At 40.4% G+C, this 21,253-nt stretch overlaps 1 protein-coding gene across 1 annotated transcript in view; it reads left to right on the top strand.

The window, feature by feature from the left end:
• Positions 1-21,253, top strand: part of SVEP1 (sushi, von Willebrand factor type A, EGF and pentraxin domain containing 1) — a 128,948-nt gene that overhangs the window by 66,153 nt on the left and 41,542 nt on the right. The window contains exons 14-30 of the mRNA XM_052775984.1: positions 627-735; positions 2,676-2,864; positions 3,197-3,430; positions 3,946-4,107; positions 4,841-5,002; positions 5,849-6,010; positions 6,611-6,705; positions 7,889-7,985; positions 9,075-9,188; positions 10,062-10,175; positions 11,093-11,294; positions 12,317-12,474; positions 13,659-13,860; positions 14,495-14,670; positions 16,009-16,133; positions 20,198-20,321; positions 20,850-21,020. Coding sequence (XP_052631944.1) covers positions 627-735; positions 2,676-2,864; positions 3,197-3,430; positions 3,946-4,107; positions 4,841-5,002; positions 5,849-6,010; positions 6,611-6,705; positions 7,889-7,985; positions 9,075-9,188; positions 10,062-10,175; positions 11,093-11,294; positions 12,317-12,474; positions 13,659-13,860; positions 14,495-14,670; positions 16,009-16,133; positions 20,198-20,321; positions 20,850-21,020 — 2,596 coding nt within the window. The remainder of the gene's footprint in view (positions 1-626; positions 736-2,675; positions 2,865-3,196; positions 3,431-3,945; positions 4,108-4,840; positions 5,003-5,848; positions 6,011-6,610; positions 6,706-7,888; positions 7,986-9,074; positions 9,189-10,061; positions 10,176-11,092; positions 11,295-12,316; positions 12,475-13,658; positions 13,861-14,494; positions 14,671-16,008; positions 16,134-20,197; positions 20,322-20,849; positions 21,021-21,253) is intronic.

The following is a 21,253-nucleotide window of genomic DNA, read 5'->3' as shown; positions in this document are numbered from 1 at the left end:
ATTCTTATCTAATCTCCACTGCTTTTGTGGAGAGAAGAAATCAACAATACCAGAAAGGTTTCTGTCAAGTTTTCTGTTGTGTGGTTTCTGTCCTTCTCAAACGATTTTCCCTGTCCTCTGAGGTCTCAGTGGAATGCATGAGTCCTCTCCATGGGTAGGGAGAGGTGGATTTTAAGAAACAAGGTTTGAAAGCTAGAAACAAAGTGACAGCATTGTTGTAAACCTGACAGAATTACAAGTTACATAGCTGGAAAAACCACAGATGTTTTCAAAGGTGCGAGCTCTCCTGTCATCTTCAGCAGGGAGAAACAAGCCTGGACTTGTTTCTGTATTTTGGGATTTCACATGCAAGAGTGGTTAACTGAATGGACATCTTCTCTTATAAAAAAGATCTTCTATAACAAACAGCTTGTATGCCTACAAGTTGCCCTCTTATTTCCCAGATGTGTCAATAGACCATACTTCTTTGAGCAGGCTTTGCCAAGGTTATGAGAGACATAAAAGGGGAAATCTGGTGTCACTGGAAGGACCAGTGCTTTAGATTGTAACTAGAAGTTTTTATAAGTCAGGGGAGGAGGAGGCTATATGGTTTTATTTTTTAATGTTTTTCTTCTTTATGTTGGAAGGTCCCATCATTCTGTAATGACGTTGATGATATTGACTGCAGATTGGAAGATCAGACACAGAAACATTGCTTGGAATATAATTACAATTATGAAAATGGATTTGCCATTGGTAATTATTGTTTGCTTAGATTCTTAGCCATCCAGGTTTAATGCAGCTTAATACCTTTTGTTCTGAAGTACACAGTGTATTGTGTGAGATATTTTTTAAAATTAACTATAGAGCTCTTAAGATAGTAAGCAATTACATAATAGGTTTTATAACAATATTATGGAAGTGTTTGCTGTCTGGTTTTAATACTGCTTCCTTTATAGTCTAGAGGAAAAGTTTACTGAGATGCCTCATGATGGGGAGGGGAAAAAAAGCGCACACAGACAGAGTCCTACAAACCTGCTTGGCTGGCCTGGAAGAAAGCAACTTTTTAAAAGCATACAGTTTCACCAAAATACTGAAAAAGTACAATTGATGGTTCTGGAGATTGTTAAGAAAATGAGGAGCATCCTTGACGCTGGTTCAGATCAGCACAGAACCCTCATAGTGTAAAGCTATACAAGCTTAAGTTTGCCCATTAGCTGTGAAATAACTTCCTGTATGCAAGGGCAGATTTTGCAGGATGACTGTAGTTATATCGGAGTGAAAGCTGTGACAGTTCTAGTGATTGTTACCATTTTTCTTTCTGCCAAGTAAGTTGTCATTTCAGTCCGTTTTTGAACAGGTTAGTGTCCATGTTGTACTGCTGTTGTCCTTGGCATTTCTGAGCCCCATGGGGGTGCTCAGACCAGAAAGGCTAAAAACAGGTAACTTACATTACCTATCTTAGCAGGAGGTATTTTGGCAAATCAACATCAGAATACGTACTTTGTCATAGGAGTGTGGCTCTTTTACGGGTTTATAGTGGAGTTACTTGGTAGAGCCTCCTGCTTATTCTCATCTTTTAGACATGCTTCACTGAGTTTGAGAGCACATTTGTTTGTAATCAGACACGGGGCAGGGGGGTCTGGTTGTTCAGTTTGCTGTTGTCATTAGGGTAAGGATGAATATTGATGACAGCTGGAGCTAACTTCTAAAGGCACTTGGAGGAAACAGTGTTGAGGATGTGGGATGCAGGGTGCTATTCTCTTTCATGTCAACCTCTTATCAGAATAATCTTGCTGCTGTTTGTCTGGAGTTTCTCGTGATTTTACACTAGGGAGGCAGGAGGGGAGAACTCATCAGGTCATAAGAGACAACAGTTTGGAAAACTAGTTGTGGAATACTGACATGATATTAACCTCAAAACTGTGGGGTTAACTTGTCCTAGTTCCCACTGCAAATTAAGCATAATCTAGGTGACTGCTAACAGGTAATTGCCAGAATTTTTTTATATCTTCGTGTTTTTAGAAAAAGAGCTGCTCAATGAAATAGCCCATGCACCTCTAGATTTAGTCATTATGAGAAGGTAGATTATGTACAGAAACAATTGTTTAATTGTTTCTGGTTGAAAGTGTGTTATAGATGGGGGACATTATACAGGGGGTGAATTTGGCTCACTATGTGTAACAGGAAATGCCTGTCTGGGGAGTATAAACACATAAGGTGATGCTACCAGCCTTTTCTGAGAGTGCAGACGATGGTAGAACTGTTCAGGAGTTGTGAGAAAAAGATGCAATGGAGACATAGGCCGTGCTGTCTGTAATTGAGCAGGAAGAGGAAGAGAGAGCAATATGGAATTGTTGAAGAAAATGTTGCTGGCAGGTGAGGGTCCATGCAAGACAGAGGAAGAGAAAGAATTGCAACCTGTAACTTTTATAGCAGTATTTCTTTAAAGCTTTGGCTAACTGCACAGGATTCAGGATCTCCAGGTTATCAATTAGGAGTGAGATTGGTTTTTTCTTTTTTTTTAGTCAAAGTGTTGGTACAATAGGCACTTGCGTGGAGGCAAAGCTAGCATGCATCATCTGGAGCTTCAAAACAGACCCCATTCTGTTGGGGATGTATTTTAGAAATAAGTACAGGCACTTATATTCCACATGATGTTGCTTCTGCTTTTGTTCTTTATTAATGCCCCACAGGACCTGCTGGCTGGGGGGCAGCAAACCAGCTGGATTATTCCTATGATGATTTTGTTGATGCAGCGCAAGACGACGACTTATCCAAGCATCTCTCTGCCTCTGTAAAGGCAGCACCTGCTCGAGTCAAAAGGCATAAGCTGAATGTTCCAATGACTGACCACAAAATCAAGTTAATATTTAACATCACAGGTGAGAGAAGTCAACATACTGTCCTTCCCCAATCCTTCTTTTTAAAAAACATGTTTCTAATAACTTCAGTAGAACTTAGCCTTCAGTTCACAAAGCCTGCTGGAGATGCAGATGACAGTTTTCTGGAGACATTCATAGCCCCACTTCATGACAGACTTTCTGCTTGGGGGAAAGATCACATCCTCATGTTCATGGAGAGCGTTGTGCACATGGCCTGCTTTCCACTTTCCACTGGCAAGCTTGAGTGTTGCAGTCTTGATATACTCCAGAGTACACTGGAAGTGCTGACTGTAAAATCTGTGTGCTTTTTGTGTTTTCTGTTTATATCCCAGCTAGTGTGCCACTGCCTGATGAAAGGAATGATACACTGGAACTGGAAAACCAGCAACGGCTCCTTAAAACTCTGGAGACAATCACGAACAGGCTGAATAGGACTCTCAATAAGGAACCCATGTATTCTTTTCAGTTTGCATCCGAACTCATTGTAGCTGACAGCAACTCACTGGAGACCGAGAAGGCCTTTCTTTTCTGCAGGCCTGGTTCTGTGCTGAGGGGGAGAATGTGTGGTAAGCCAAATGACTTGCTCCTTACATGTATTTAGAATCCTTTTGAAAAGCAAAGTTTTAGAGGATGATTGCAGAGGCTTATGGTTTGACACAGTCCAGTGCTTGTGGTCTCCCAGAACAATAAACTGCAAAAATGCTTTGTGCAGTTTGACTTGCAGAGGATGTTTATGTTCCTAACCAAGGCCTGTGGAAAAAGAACGCTTTTGTACCCAGCATTCCACTCCCATGGGGAAATCAGGCATATCCACAGTTGGTGATACACAGGAAAACAGTGCTTAGTATGCAATCTTCTAACCCTATTAGTCCTGTGGGTGATGTGTAGCTAAGATGGGGAATTGGATTGCATTTCCTCTGCGTAGTGAGATCTTTCCAGTGTTCCAGAGAGATACCCCATTTGCTGAGGAACGGAGTCACATTTCACATAAACAGGGTTTGACTAAATGGGAACTCCAGAGGCAAGACAAGTATGTATGATTGTGCACTCTGAGGGGAACCTTATGTTTCCAACGTTACAGTCAACTGCCCTTTGGGTACCTATTACTCTCTGGAGCATCACACCTGTGAAAGCTGCTGGACTGGGTCCTACCAAGATGAGGAAGGGCAGCTGGAATGCAAAAGTTGTCCATCTGGTAGCTATACTGAGTATCTGCACTCTAGGAGCATCTCTGAATGCAAAGGTGAGAACTTTGTCTTCTTCAGTCACTTCTGAATGCCTGATGGCATCCTTTTGGTCCCCATGGTGGGATTATTGGAATTAGGTTAGCCTGTGAAATGAGGATCAGTCCTAACTGCCCCTTGATGCATATGTAAAGAGAAAAATCCAGGTTTTCGCCACTGCTGTGGCTTGCAGGATGCGTGGGCAGATGTTTCAAGAAGAGCTGGCATTTGAAGCTTTGTTTCATTTCTGTCTTCATTCTGTGAGTTTGTGAGCCCATTTTGCAGGGACTAACACACTTAATGCCGTTCTTGTCCTTGCCAGCCCTTCTCCATTCTACCATGATCAAAGATAAAATGTCTGCATCCCACACTACAGTGCTGTGGCATTGAGCACCTCAGCACCACTATCTCTGTGACTTATTCTGAAAAAGAAGTTGCTAGATTTATTTCATGTTTATTGTCTTATCATTAATTTTGTTGATTAAATATGAGTAACTGAGGTGCAATAAATCATCTGTGAAGCTGATTGGAAGAGAGTTAACTGGCTAATAATTCACAAATGCACTATCAGTAACTTACCACAATTCCTTTTTTTTTTTCTCTTTGTACCTATGAAGTCCTTCAGAGTAGAGTGAACTCTAGAAATAAAAGTCCCTGTGATGTATGTTATGATTTCAGCATTATTTTCAGAGGTCAAGAGCCATGTTTCCTGTTGGACATTGCTTAATCTTTATGAATTCTTCTGCTTTATAGCTCAGTGCAAGCAGGGAACTTACTCACCTAATGGTCTTGAGACCTGTGAAACATGTCCACTTGGCACGTATCAACCAGCATTTGGATCCAGGAATTGCATCTCTTGCCCAGAAAATACATCAACAGTAAAAAGAGGTGCAGTGGATGTCTCAGCTTGTGGAGGTTTGTAATAAAAGGGGCTATGAAATTTTTTAAATTAAATTCTAAAAATTTCTAAATGTTGTTTAAACATCAGCTAATGTAATCCAATTGACCTGCTTGAGATTGAATTCTGCTTCTGGTTAAGTGTGGACCAAGCAGCATTTCCCAGCAAAAATTATAAGCTATTTCCTGATATCCTGATTATTTCAAATGCCCTCCTTCTGATTTCCAAGATAGATTCTTATCTAAAGATTAATAAAATGAGATATGTGATGGGTACCTACGTGAAAAAACCTTTTTACTTACAGAAGAGAAAGGGAATGACAGGATGTTTGTCACTATTACCTCTGGAACAGCTTCCACATCTCCTGTACAAAAATACTTAATTTTAACACAGTTTGTCCCATAACTTTTTTCAAGAAATTGTCCTCAACTGTCTTTGGGAAGCTTTGCCAGAAAGATTCCCAGGGGAAATAGTCTGCAGGGATTAATAGTACAAAAAAGCTTGTCTTTTGTCCTCACTCCTTCTTGAAGGAAAAAAACAAACCAAACAAAAAAAAATCCAACAGGTATAAGAGATAAAAAGGAAAGAAAGTTGCATATGAAAGCTGCCCCCAGAGCAGCAAAAGGAATAGATAGAAATAATTCCCAGATATTTCTGTAGTCTTTTGAGAACCAAATGTCACGTAACAGCACAATTTAAATAAGCATCTCCTGGAGTTGTGAATTCCTGGCAGGTTTCATCCTATTCCTTTAAGTCTGAGGGAGGACTATGAGGGGAGAAGAGAAATTTATCAGAAAGAGGTGGGGGCAGGTAGGTTGGGGGTGCGAGTGATCACTCAAAAAAATGTCCTTTTGTTCTTGCAGTACCATGTCTTGCAGGCGAGTTCTCTCGTACAGGTTTGACACCTTGCTACCCTTGTCCCAGAGACTACTATCAGCCAGACCCAGGAAAGTCCTACTGCTTGTCTTGCCCCTTTTATGGAACAACAACTGTCATTGGTGCCAGATCCATCACAGATTGTTCAAGTAAGCCAAATTATCTCTGCTGGAGAAAGTGAATAAAAGGAACATCTAAAGGATGTAGTCAGCAGTAGTCTTAACAGAAAACATCCCACTTACTCTCCTAACAATATAGAACTTCCATTTCAATCAGTGATGTTCACAGCTGGTTTTGCCTACTGTTGTTGCCTCTGTGTTACATAGAAGGAGTGGCTACAGTGTGATACATACCAAGGCTCAATAACAGAGTACACATATACAAAGTGTGTATATAGATACACACACACACATAGTATATATGTACTATATATACACACTATAGAGTTATATATTTATACAAATATGTATATGCACGTATGTGTGTGTGTATAAATACGTATAGAATATATTTTATACGTACACACACATATGTGTTTTAGAAATGTATGTGCTTACAAATACATATTTGTGTAAAACATATATAAAATACTATGTGGTTACTGTAAAGTTTGCTTTTCATTCCCACAAATTCACTTTTTTCAGCATATCTTTAGGATGCATTACTAACATGCAATTATTATGCCCTCATGGAGTAGGGACCTTGCCATACAGTGTTATTAACAGCACTTTTATATCTTTCCTCTTTAGGTTTTGGCTCTACTTTTTCAGCAGCTGAACAAAGTGTAATGATGGTACCAGCCTCTCCAGAAAATATCAGCAAGCAGTACAAAGTCAGCAGTCAGGTAAGGACTACATATATTTTCCAATGTTATCTCAAATGAAAGAAAGAGTGCCTTATGCAGCAGTAAATGACTAAGGCCTTTCTAAATGTAATTGTTATGCTGACTATATTTCCTGAAGAGACGAGAGCGATGGTCCTGAGGGGAACACTCAAACTCTCTTTGTAATCATAGAAGCACTTTCACTGAACAAAGGAGGCTGCATCAGCTATTGGCAATTTTAAATTCTGGACTTGAAGCCTTCACCTGATGTATGAAATATTTATCACACTTATAAAAGAAATGTAAACTCCATGGAGGAGGTTTAACCAATCTGTTAAAAAGTAGATTGACCACACTCAGTCATCTGTTGTCTTCCATATGCTGAATTCCAGAAAATGCTACCAGGCACCTAAGTCCCAGTTGTAAAATCTTTGTTTTACTTATTGCAACATAGATACACTTAAGAGGAGGAAAGTAGAGCTCCCTTCTGCTGTGAGTACCCCCTTTGAAATACAGGCAAGTCCTCATGTGAAACTACTCTAGTGACAATGTTTGCCAGAGATGCCGCCTTACTCCAACCATCTCCCTCACAGTCTGTAACTCTGACAAGACTGCTTTGTTTGAATCTAAAGTTAGGATATTATGTAAACAGGAACAAAGCTGACTGATGATAAATTTGGCTTGAACTATTATATAACATATGGACAGGTGACAAACTGATGTCCTATGGTTTTAGTTGACCATTTACTCAAGGGCTTTGATGAATTTAGGTTTGCTACATTAAAAAAAATAATGCCACACAGTGAAGTTCCCCACCAGCTCACCTGATGACCAGTAGCAGTAAGTGATTAGCCCGTGTAAAAGGATGCAAAGTGGAGAACTCTCATATAAAAGATAGCATAATATAAAATGTCACCTGTGAATCATAGCTAAGAAAGTTCTAAGGAAACAACTGCAATGATCACATTTTGCGAAGTAAAAGGTCAATTTAAAATAATAATTCAGATTTCTGGTATTTTTCTCTAGAAGAAAAGAATGATTGGTGTGCTGAGGAGACAAAGAGGAAGAGCTAGAAGTTAATGCCAGTGACTTTTTTTTCCCAGCTTTCCAAAGTGACTATAGGGTGTGCCGTTTCAAATTAGAGTATTTTGTTCCAGCTGTATTTCCACTTATACTGTAATTGTATCATTCTTGTCTCTGGCAGGTCTTTCATGAGTGTTTCCTGGAACCATGCCACAACAATGGGACATGCAAACAATTAGGAAGTGGATATATTTGCATATGCCCACTTGGATATACAGGTAAAAAATTGAGCAGTTGGAAGAGCTAACATGTCTCCATGCCCTTGACATGACCAAGCATAAAGGAGCAAACATTTCAGTGCAAGAGTATAGCCTAACTAATTGGAATATCCATCACAGATTTACCATACTTAAGTATTAGAAAAGAGAGAGTTCCTCGTGTTCTCGCTGAACATATATTGTGTTTAGCAGAAAAGGATATTGTATGGGGTTTCTTTTGGTGGAGTTAGTGGATTTGAAAATCTGCTTGGCAATATTTATGATTAGCAAAAGCTGGAAATTTGCACTCTAAACAGCTAATTGCACTAGATCTGCCTGTACTCCTCTTCAGTGTTAGCTTCCCAGTTGCTTCAAAGCAAACAGATGACTTATTATTCAGCTATTACCAAGAAGTGATCTCTCTTACTTGTGATAGGTATTAAGAGCCACTATCTGGAACTGATCAGTTTGTTGCCCAGTGTGCATCATACCTTTCTAATAACATTTAGTCTCAGGTCTGTGTTAAAACACAATCTGAAGAGAAGATAATAAACCTGAATGTCTGGTAATGTATTGTCATGGTTTCAGCCCAGCCGGTAACAAAGGACCACTCAGCCGCTCGCTCACTCCTCCCGCCCCCCTCCGGTGGGATAGGGAGGAGACGGAGGAGAGAAAAGAGAAAAAAAAAAAACAACTGGAACCTCGAGGGTTGAGATAAGGGCATTTTACTGGGACAACACAAAAAAAAAAAAAGGTTACAACAGCAACAACGGTACTAATGAAAGAATATACAAAAAGAGTGATGCACAGTGCAACTGCTCACCACCCGGAACCCAACGCTCTGCCACTTCCCCCACCCTCCCCCCGGCCCGCTCCCCATTTATATACTGAGCATGATGTCACATGGTATGGAATAGCTCCTTGGCTAGTTCAGGTCAGCTGCCCCGGCTATGCCCCCCCACCTCCCAGGTTCCTGTAAAAATTAACTCTATCCCAGCTGAACCCAGGACATGTACACAATTAATCAATGTGTTTTCCTACATTCTTCTGTGTTTCTGAACAACTTCAAATTTTGTCTCCCTGTTCTCAGTCCTTTATTTTGCATTCTAGGCTTGAAATGTGAAACAGAAGTTGATGAGTGTAAATCATCTCCTTGTCACAACAATGGAATCTGTAAAGATGGCATTGGGACCTTTGTTTGCCATTGTCAACGAGGCTATTCAGGTAAGTTGTTTCATTTCATAGCTCTTCTTCAGACAGGCATTGTTTCTGTGCCAAGGAGATAACACAAAACACAAGCGCTGTATAATTCCACATCTATGGAATTACAACAGGAAAGCAATCTGATCTACAGGCTAGAGTAAGGTTCTACTGTATGTGAAAAAGTTTTGAAAGAAAAGGATGAGCATGCAAAGACAGTCTGTGTGCATGTGTGTGCACATATGCTTCTGTTTTGTGACATTTCTGGTCTAAAAAAAAAGGAATGAAGATTAGGGGTTTAGTAAACACTCACAGGGAGAATGCTTGTGAGACTGAATATGGCCTGACTAGACAATGCATTTATGCAGTTGCTTTACTGCAGCCCTATGAGTGAGTGGGCTTTTTCTTATCTTTTTTCTCAGTGGTTTTCTCTCTCACCTGCATGCGTGTTGAGGGTATTGAAATCTGTGGGGAAGCTGACATGCTTGAGTACTTTGCCAAAACAGCACCTAATTTCTGAATACTGAAATAAACTATTGAGGAGATAATTTTGTGTGACTAAAAAAAAGGCCTTGTGTTTTCCACCAGAAATGGTCTCCCTCATTTTTAACATTTATGGCTATACATTTATCAACAACAACACTCGCTGGATATTTTTTAACTTTATAAAGACAAAGCATGGACTTCACATCTTTCACATCCTAGCATCTAAATAAGACGGATGATCTCTGTAGATGTTCGCAGTAGTGCAGTCAAACATGGAATTTTATCACTGGATCTCATTAGCTTTTTGATATGCAAGCAGTATGGTGCTGTTCTGTCTACTGCATTCAGTCACTGCAGCATGCAGTCCTTGACCATGTCTTGATCATGCCTTCTAACCCTTGCTGTTTGAAGGTCTCTTGTGTGAGGAGGACGTAAATGAATGTAACTCCAGTCCATGTTTGAATGGAGCCCACTGTGTTGATGGCAAGAACGGTTACCGCTGCACTTGTGCGAAAGGGTTCACAGGTACACCTTTTTCTGTTTAAGTCAGCCTTCACTCTTTCTGACCAAAAAAGATGTCTTCCTACCCTATCCAAAGTATTTCAGTCTCATTGTTATATATATTTGCATATATTGCATATATTATGTGTTGGTATGGATATACTGGATTCCTTAGGTCCATCTAATCTCTCAAAGTCCCTGTAGTGTAAGTGTTGCTTCAGAAGGATTTACTAAGTGATCAGTCTTCTATTACTAATTTTGCCATGAACTTACTGTGTGATGTTAAGGAAAGAATAGGGACATTCACATGGGTGCAAATTGTTATTTTTAATTTTATTTAAAAAAGAAAAATATAATGGTAGGCAAGATGTTCTATATTAAAACTAGTCCCCAGACCCATACTCGGCTTCCTACTGCTTTCATAGATTTCTGTAACAATTAGGCATATCTGTTGATTGTCATGTTGCCAAAGAGCTCCACTATAAAATCACATGCAGTTTTCTCATTCTTCAGTGCTTGTAACGTAGACCGTCTTTCACAGCAGAAATCCCACAATCATGTGTTTCTGGCTTTCATGTTTTTCCTTAGAGTTAAGGTTCCAGCTAAATGTCTTTTGTAGCAGCTTTTCATTAGTTGCTCAGAATAGTTTCTCGGGTGATTTCCTGATTCAGCCCAAATCACTTACATAGTGGGCAATATCCGTTTAAATTCCCCACAGTTTGCTGAGTGTTAATTTCTGCAGCTGCAGAGATGGTTCCTGTAATTCTTCTATGACCACTTAACCTCAGATAATGTAGTAAATCCCAAACCTGCATGGCTACCCTGACGTTTGCTCTTTCCCAGAAGATCAGCAACAGCCCTTAAAAAACAGAGATGGGTTAGTAATCTTCTTTTTTAGGTTAATTCAAAGTGGAGCTGTGACTTTGTTCTTTTCTTCTCAGGTGGTCACTGTGAAATGGAGGTCAATGAATGCCTTTCAAACCCATGTCTTAATAGGGCTACTTGTGAAGATCGAGTTGGCAGTTTCTCCTGCAAGTGCCCCCCAGGTTTTACTGGTGTCTTGTGTGAAAGAAACATCGATGAGTGTCTCAGCAGACCCTGTAGGAATGGAGCTACATGCAGAGATGGTATCAACAGCTTCAGGTGAAAAAGAGATAATTAACGTAATACAATGTAGAAAGTCAGGTATGTTGTGGTGCTTCAGCCTTCTTAGATTTCAGCAAGGCATTTGGCAGTCTGATCCAATGTAAATGGTCCCCTTATGGACACTGAAGGAGATTTTAAAAGGCAAGAAAATAAATCCTAGTGTCCTCACACTTAAAAAATTCCAAGGTAGACAGCAAAGAAAATATGCAGGTTTGAAGTGTAATCATGGTAGGACTGCATGATTTTAATATTGATCTTTGAAAAGAAATCCACTTTCCCAAGCTTCAAGGGCTTGTCTTGCTTTCCACTAGAAGAATAGGTGATGACCAGTTATGTAACTGATAATATTACATTTCTATAGCCTGGAAGGCAGGAATAGCTGTACATACTGAGAATATAGCGATTAAAATACAAACACCGATGGAATCTTCCAAAAATTTATTTTTATGTTTCAGGATATCTGAACTCAGATCAGAAGTTACAAATACCAATAGCAGTCTCATACCGTATATCACTGTAGAGATAGAGAGATGGACCAGCTGTTACTGTCTGGGTATAATAACGCTTTCTCTCCCCAAAGCCCCAGAAGTTTCAGTGCCTTTCAAACACATTGGTTTTCCAAGTACCAGAGGTTTTGGTCCCTTTCTACTGCCTTGGTTTTCCCTCTATGTAAGCATATCTGCCTGAAAAGTCGAGTACCTTTTCATCTATAATTCTGTGGACCTAGAAGGCATGCATCACTCACAGAAATGCAATGGTTGCTTCTTCCAGTTTCATATAAAGAAACACAGGCACTGTGTATTGTAATGTCCCTATCAAGAAGAAATATTAGGCACCTAATAGAATACAAGCATACTTAAAGAAACAACCAAAATAAAACTCCATTATTCTGTAGTATCTTTTCTGTTGATTTTTTTTTCTAGTATATGCCATTCCCATCAGTGGATCTGGCCTCATGGCCAGGATTCTTTGTTGTGACAGCAGCCACCTTTGAAGTGTGTTTCTCTTTTCCTCCATAGGTGTCTGTGTGTGACAGGGTACACAGGACTAAACTGTGAAGTGAACATCAATGACTGTGACTCCAGTCCCTGTTTAAACCAAGCCACCTGTGTGGATGCCTTGAACTCGTACGTTTGTAAATGTCCCCCTGGCTTTACAGGCAGCAGGTGTGAAACAGGTACACAGGACCAAGTGTCAGAAAAAGGTGGCTTGACTAAGTCTCTGGGCAAGATTTGCACTGGCTGGGCTGATTTCATACGGCTTTCCCAGAAAGCAGCTAGTGTGGTGGGACAGTGAGAGGCTGAGTGGAAGCTGTGTGACTGCAGTGTTAATAAGTGTAATTGCAGACAAGTAACAGCATGTGTGCTATATTTATATTCATTTCTCTTTCCTATGGCACGGTTCTATCTTTTTAATACCTAGTAGGTCTGTCGAGTTTAATTTGTATTTGCCCTCTGTATTTGAGTTAATTAGCTCTTTCTGTTCTTCTGTTTCATGCAGGGCTTTGCATCTCAGGATTAGAGATTAGTATGTGGTAGTCTCAGCTAAGGAGTCCTAAAGGCATCAAGTTCCCTACAGGCAAAAGGGCATCAGGTTCTCTATGGTCAGGCAAAATGGGTCACACCTAGTGCAACTTCCTCGATGATGCTGGAGTTAGGCCACACAACCACAAGACTCAAATCCATTTGTCTTTTAGCCACTCCATGAAAATTATAAAGTGTTATACTAGTAGCTGGTGAATCCTTAAACAGAAGCTGACAAACCCATGTTGATGTTACAGAGCCAGTAGAGGACATACAGGTCATTTAGACCTGCCGTCCAGTGTTGGAGTTTAATAACACCCAGCTTTCGGGAGAGCTCCATGTCATACATTTACATGCAGTACCTTTGTAAAACATGTCACTCTGCACTGAAGAGCAGCACGGAAGTGCTGTTCCATACCAGTGCAGTGTATTTCAGTAAGTGCAGAATAGAAAAAACCCTGTGAGTTTTTTGTTTGGTTGGTTTTTTTTAATCTTGACTCTTGTGAGCTGATCACACCTCTTTGGGTTGTTGGATGGCAGATGGATATGTCATTTCATTGATAGAGGACTGAAAAGCAAGGTTCATATTCATTGTTTATTAGATAGCTTCTTTTTCAGTTGTTCGTCTTCAAACCCGGTGTGTTTTCTAGCCTTGGAAAGCTCTGTATGCTGGCTGGTGTTAGACTGCTATACATTCTTTCTAACTCTGATCAGTTTAAAGTGAATAATTTTTATAGATGGGTTGTGTTCCATTTTACTGCATTTGCTTAGATTCCATTTGATTCTCTTTCTGGGTTTTCAGGAATTCAGCTCTGAAAACTCTTTGTCTTTGTTGCAGAACAGTCCTCTGGTTTCAATCTTGATTTTGAAGTCTCTGGTATCTATGCATATGTCATGCTTGATGGTGTTTTCCCATCTCTTGGTGACATCACCTGTACATTCTGGATGAAATCCACAGACACCACAAACTATGGGACTCCCATTTCTTACGCAGTGGAGAATGGAAGTGATAATGCATTTCTTCTGACTGATTACAATGGGTAAATCACAGTTCTGTTTTTCTGTAGCTTTCAGATATCTTGAATTGATAAAGAAAGCATAGACCAGAAGTCTGAATATCAGCTTTGCCTACTTTGGGATAGAAAAATCTGCATCCAAACTCTGTAGCTGGAGTTGTCTCTTTGTTTCTCTCCTTGCTTTGTTTCCTTCACTTTTTGCCAGATAGAAGAGTAATGGCAAGAAAGCAGTGAAGTTTAGAAAGCAGGATATTTTTTGTCCGGACTACATTTACATCATATTTACATGACACATTGAGAAAATGATAGCATAAAATGGAGCTTATCACTCAGAGTACTTGTAGTGTGACTCCAAAAGCAGGGATGAACCTAAGGGTCAAGTTTAAGAATCCACTATGCAGCCATGACTTGAGTCTTCATGTTTTGGTACAAAAGCACATTACTTATTTCACCATGCTTTGTGTATGATAACCGTAACTTCCAAATTCCCTGAGGGAGAGATATCTTGTATGATGAACTTTCAAGAGAGATTTCTTGTATGATGTAGACAAGGTTACCTCATTTGCACAAATAACATTTTTTTGAGTCATGTGGGACAGGCCATGCTTTTAAAGTTGCTGCATGCAACTGAGTATGCCTTCATCTTCCTTCCATACAGCTGGGTTCTTTATGTAAATGGAAAAGAGAGGATCACAGACTGTCCTTCAGTGAACGATGGTAACTGGCATCACATTGCGGTCACATGGACATGCACGGATGGGGCATGGAAAGTGTACATCGATGGAAAACTGTCTGATGGAGGCAGCGGGCTCTCTGTTGGATCAAAAATCCCTGGTATGCTTTATTTATATTACACCAGATCTGTTGTCTTCATTCTGTTTTTATTTCAGAATTTGCTGTGCCTGCAAAGAAATGTTTATTTTGGTGGTTTTAGTATGTTTTCACATTTTCAACATTTGTGCAGGGCTCATATTTGCTATTCTTGTTCATGAGGACAGTTCCCTCACTCAGCCTCGCTGAAGACAAAGTGCACATTTCTAGGGTAAGCTAGCAGGTAACTTGTTTTGAGGGTGACAGAGTTTAGTCCACAAAGGAGCCTGTGCTGAGCTGATTTTGGAATGGCTTTGTGAAAATAGGTTTCTCACACAACAAACTTAAGTTTAACTGTCATTTCCCTTACAAATGTGCGCTCAGAGTTGATTGACTCAGCCTGCTTCTGTTACTTTCAGACATCTTTTTAAAGTTATGTTTGCATTTTGTCCTAACAAGGTGGGTTTTGTTATTTCATTGTTTCCTGTGATCAGCGGTCTTTCCAGTAATATCAGAAGAGGTGAAAAGGAATACCTTCAGCATTGAAGAGCTGTGAAAGGCCTGACGTTAGATTGCTGCAAAGAGATTAGGTTTTGATAGTGTTTTCATACTACCACTGTCCAAATTTACACAGACTTTCAAAAAACTATCCATATTAAAAAAAAAAAAATGAAGCATTTTAGTCTGTGTATCTTATGTTTGCCAGTCTTTTCCAATTACATTGGAGTTATCTCCAGAGGCAAGACCTAAGGAAGTGTGCAGTTTCCATTACTTTTTGCCTTTTTCCACACACCCTGTGGCATAAAAAATGCCTGTCTGTATCAGCTGTGCTACTGGTCAAGGAGAGGAAATTTAACTTGTATGGCATGTCAGAACATTGACTGTCTAACCACCAATGTGCTTCTAAGAGTTTGGAATCAAATTTGTTCTATCTGACTTTCTAAGCTTTTGTTGAAAGGAGGAAGTGCAAGCTAGCACTGTAAAACATGCCCCACCTGCTCAAAATGGCATTTTGCACTGCTCTGTAATATGCTTCAAATACTGAGCTAGAAGTGGTCTCTTAGAGCCAATACCATTCCTGAAGCAGCCATGTAGAGTTTCTGGTCTCATCAGCATGAGTTTAGTATCAATGCGTGTTTGAGAGTCACTTCCAAATTGTTATGCTCAGTTACCTCAGTCTAGCATAAGGCTTCCCAGAGGTTTGTGAGAGAATTTGCTGGAGGTGGCTGATCTCATGCACTACAAAATCTTAGTAACGTAGGGTAGCAGAAGTTTTGTTTTGCTTAATTTTTAATCTTCCTATGGGGATCTCTGCTGTAGGGGTTTGTTTCCTGTCCCTGTTCTAATTCTCTCTGAGTTTAGGTGGTGGTGCACTTGTACTGGGCCAAGAGCAAGATCAGAAAGGAGAAGGATTCAACCCAGCTGAATCTTTCGTGGGCTCCATCAGCCAGCTTAACATTTGGGATCATGTCCTGTCTCCACAGCAAGTAAGTCCTTACTGCAGTGTTTGAGCACAGGGCTCTGAGCATAGGATGAACATTTGAAAAGGCATTCCACGTTAGCGTATTGGATAGACCTCTTTTCCCACAGAAGCCAGTGGGGACCAGATGAAGCTCTGGCTTAGGGTAAAAAGCTTAGCATAGTAAGTAGAGTAGCTTTAAGCAAAATTAGGTGTGATAAAATCAACACTGAGTCACCTTCTATTTTGACTGAGCGTTTCTGTATTACGTAGCTTTGAAAGAGAAATGGAGGCATACACAAAAGCTACCAGTCCTGTTAGAAGAGGGAGAAAACCCAATGAAACAAGCTAAGGGTTTGTTTTACAGGTTACAGTTAGCCCATCCTGCTGTGTGAAGGCACCAGTAAAATTCCAGAGAGGAGGCGTCAGAATTTCTGTCAATGCATTAGACACTGTGAAAAATCTGAGCTATATAGTCCCAGGAGAAGCCTGAATGGGCAGCATAACTGAATATTAGGCTACTTCTATTCAGGTACCAACAATAAAGGTTTGGCACTAAACTTTCACAGAGTTAAAAAATTAGTGTGAATCAAAAGGTGTCTGCAAGGACAGTGATCCCTCAGCTTCTCTGAGAAACAAGCCTCAGTGCTCAGTTATCCTCAGTGAATTTTTTTCTTTATATCTAGTCAGGACCTCCCACTTCCACTTATGACTACTGTTTCTGTGTCCCACCATGCACTGCTGTGAAGAGCCTGACTCTATTCATACTTGATTAGCTCCCCATAGGTACTGGGGCCTGCTGTTAGGTGTCCCCAAAGCTGTCTCTGCTGCAGGCTGAACCAGCCTTGGTCCCACAGCCTCTCCTGACAGGGCAAATGCTCCAGCCCATCACCTTTTTGAGGGCCTCCCCTGAACTTCCTCCAGCTTATCATTGTCTGTATTGTACTGAGGAGCCCAAAACAGAATGCAATACTCCAGATGTGGTCTAATAAGCACTGAGAACAGGGAATAATCACTTCCTTGGTTTTCTGGTTGTGACCCTGTTCACACAGCCAAGGATGCTGTTGATCCTCATTATTGCCAGGGCGCACAGCTGGCCGATACTCCGCTTACTGCCTGCCAGAGCCCTTAGGTCCTTTTCCACAGAGCTGTACCCTCTCCAGGCTTTCCCCAGCCTGTATCATTCAGAGGTTTTTCCTTCCCATTTGTTCTTGTTGAATTTCTTGAGGTCTCTGTTGGCTCATTCCTCCAGCCTGTCAAGGTCCCTATGGGTGCAGCTCTGTCCTTGAGCATACTGACTGGGCCTCCCAGTTTGATATTCTCTGCAAACCTGATGACAGTGTGCTCCATCACCACTTCTGGTCATTAGTGTTTCAATCCTGAAGGTCAGAAATTGTGAAACTTGGTAACACTTGAACAAGGACTAATGGTCAAAGTTAGAGGCATTTCTTGAAGGTCTTTGGGTTAAAAGGTTTTGCTCTTCTCTTGCTGTTTTTTTAAGGCTTTACCACTATTTGGTGGTTTCACTGTTTGTTATCCATGATCCAAATAAATAATAAAATGAACAGAAAATAGACGTAAAGCAGAATCTTTGCTTCCAGCATCCAAATGTCTCCTTTGCTTCTTCCTCCTTTCCTTTGGTACTTTGGCTTTCTGATGGGTTCAGAACTGCCCAGCGGTCTACTACTGTTCTTGGCTTTTGGGGTCACCAGTTGTTGCATTGCCAAGTCAAATCTTCGCATTTTTGTTCACTGGCAGTTTTGAAGCTGATAAGTATGCATGTGATTTTACAGGACACACTGGTGAAGATTAAGTGCAGTTTTTGGTAGTCACCTGTCTTTAATGACAGGCTTCATTTAATTCCCATTTGCTTCAAATGCAATACAGTTAGGATGGGGAAGACAATCCTGCCCTTCCTTTATGGTATCCGTATTAGTAATCTGAAAAGACAGATGTGAGACCAGACAGGGAGCTGAGACAAGTAAGTTTCCTATAAAATTTTTACCTCATTCATTTCAGAGCTTGGGATTGTAAATCACTATTGTTATCTATTATTATCAATTTTGTTGTGGCCAGCTGGAACTATTCAGTAAGTCTTACCTTCCTATTCTCAGACATAAAGGAAAGCAGGGTGACAAGTATGTTGCCCAGTGAATAACATAAAGGCAAAGTTCACTCTTTAAGGTTTTTCTTTGTGTACTTTAGTTGCTCATCCACCTGAATATTAATTTTGTATAGGTAAACCAACAGTCTGGTTGTTTTGTTGTTGAGTAGACAGCAGGAGAAATATGACAGACAGCAGTTGTCTATATGGGACTGTGAGGTCTTTTCTGGCCCTCCGTTCTCCATCATATGGCTTGGAAGGGCTGATTCCCAAACCTGCCTTTCCCACACTGGAAATTTTTCTCTGCAGATTCCTTGCAGTTTGTGTGCAGCCCTTGGCCTAAGCAGTTACCATCAGCACATACTGTTGGAAGTGAGATCTTTGAAATGGTCTCAAAGTAAACAGAGCAGGTTGCTCTCTTCTTCAGCCGAGCTGACTGTAGAAGAGTCTGATCCCCCTTACTGGAGTTCACGGTGGGGGGAATGTGAGAATAATTCAGTCTGAGGTTCATGGTGTACCTTCCTTTCTCACAAAGACACACAGTATTCTTGGTAGTGGATTTCATCCACTGCAGACTTGACAGAAGCCAGTTACCCTTCTGAGAAAGGCAGTTTCCCAAATGTTTGGCATGAACTGGGCACACCTGTGCTTTCTAACCAGCTAGCTGTGCCCTGAAGCTGTGCTGCATCTATTGTATGGGTAGGCTGGCTGTACTGAGATGTACACAGCCCACTGGGCTGCTCATCCTAGCTCTTCTTAATTAATTTTTTCATGCTGCTGAAGGAAACGTTCCTTTCTCCCTGCTAGGGAATTACTGGAATGACCCTCCAGCACAAAAGAGCCAAGGAGTAGGAAGTAGTCTCAGTAGCCTAATTACTAACATGTTCTCTTAATTGAATAACTATCTTTTCTCCATAGACCACTTCCCTCTATGATATCTTAAAAGAAGAGGAAATCCTTAATTATCCCTTTACTGCACATTTATCCTCCTCAGGGCACATATGTTTTTTTCAGCAGTTCCATGGCTGAGATATGGTAATGTTACTATGTTTAATAGATTCTCAGAGTCACAGTGAAGAAGAAGAAATATTTTCACCATATTGAAATTTTTTTTTTTACATTAAAATACAATACTGAAACAGTTTAAGGGTTCCCACTGGCATTTCAGTTTCTTGTAGTAAGAATGCAAAAGAAACCCCTAGTGGTGCCATTAAAGGAGTTATGCTTTAAATGGAAAACTTCTCCATCAAAGCTATTTGACCAGATCTGCTCTCAAGATATTAATCTGCTGTTGATCTAACAGTGTCTTCCCTTCTTTCTCCTATCCTTAGTTTGCCTATATAATTCCTGTTTCAGTACATGGTTAGTTATGGCCCTGTCCTGCTTTGGCTGAAGTCAATGCCAATACTGCTGTTAGTACTGGTGTGGGTAGGCCTTGCCTGCAGTGTTTTGAAGAGCCTAGTGCATTGAATTCACAAAACTCTTGTCCTGAAAACAACAGATTGCTTTCTTAAACTCCTCCTTTTTGAGTTTTTGTTCCTTAAACAAGGTGCAGTGCTAGCAGTGCTTGCAGAATGCATATCTTCAACATTAAGTTCCTTTTGGCTCCTCTTTGACATTTTTCTGCAAATATATCAAGTTTTCTCTTCAGGTTGCATTCTCATATCTGCCTTTTTCTGTGGCATAAATACATTTTTCTTTCATGCTAACAAATGCAATTTTGTTTCAAGAACTATGTTCTATACTTTGCTTGTATGAGAAGTGTTCCTTCAGGTATCGATTCAGTATGTGCCTGTCCACAGCTAGATAGCTTGTAAGTACAGAGCAACAAGTAGTTCAGCCAGAAGCCTCTTGTGCTAGAAAGGATGAACATCACTTATTCCATGATTTGTTCTAGTGTTGCATGCAGATATGGAAGGAATATTTTTTTACATTCTTTTCCTACGTGGTCCTTAAACAGCACCTAATCAACTGTTTTAAATCCATAGGTAAAATCTCTGGCTACATCCTGTCCAGAAGAACTCCAAAAAGGAAATGTACTAGCCTGGCCAGATTTCCTGCCAGGAGTTGTTGGAAGAGTGAAGATAGATTACAAGAGTATATTTTGTGCTGGTTAGAACTTTATTTCCTAGAAAACTTTTTTTCTGAACAATAGTATAAGAATCTTTTATGAGGTCAAATATGCTAGCTTGCAGCCTTTGCCCCACTAACCTTGAATAAATTATTTTGATAATTTGACAGTTAGAACATTTAGTCTTTCATTCCTTGAATTCCAGGGGTTTGTAACAAAAGTTCACTGGATTCTCTGACAGAGATTTATTGCTTCCTGAATTGAAATGGGGAAAGAGTGAAGATGGTGTTGGGTCAGAAATAAGTTTTTCTTGTCTTTTAGTCTAAAAATAATTGGGTGGTATTAAAATACCTACTGCCTCCTCACTTCTTTTCCTGTAGTTTCATTTTCTGATGTTGTATGTTGATGATTCTCAAAACCCTTTGAACCCCAGCAGGATGTACCATACATAACACTTCCCAAAGCTTTCTACTGGATAAACTTGTACAGGATCAAACAATCAGATAACAAGTTTATTCATTTCGGCACATGGCTGTATCCCTTACTGTATGCATATATTTTGTCCACAGACTGTCCATCTTTGCAAGGATCCATACCACATCTGCGGGCCTCTTCTGCTGATTTAAAGCCAGGGTCAAAAGTGAGCCTTTCCTGTGACCCAGGCTTCCAGATAGTGGGAAACTCTGTTCAACACTGCCTTAACCTGGGACAGTGGACACGGCCTTTTCCTCGCTGTGAAAGTGAGTTCTCTCAGTGGACTGGCAGGATTAGGAAACCCTAGCTTTTATTTGCACCCTATCACTATTCATGTCCTGTTTATCCCTGCAGCTGTGATGCACTTGAATCCATCCGTGTTACAGCATATACATATATGCTTAAAACTAAACTCATGTTTTACTGAGCAGGAACTACACCGCAATCAGATTCTGACACCTTTTTCAATCGGTTTCTAATGCCCATGGCAGAAATGAGT

This window comes from Harpia harpyja, chromosome Z, assembly GCF_026419915.1.
Source record: "Harpia harpyja isolate bHarHar1 chromosome Z, bHarHar1 primary haplotype, whole genome shotgun sequence".
Classification (NCBI taxonomy): Eukaryota; Metazoa; Chordata; class Aves; order Accipitriformes; family Accipitridae; genus Harpia; species Harpia harpyja.
The sequence above is the reverse complement of the archived record's forward strand: the minus strand, read 5'-3'. Positions and strand labels throughout refer to the sequence as shown.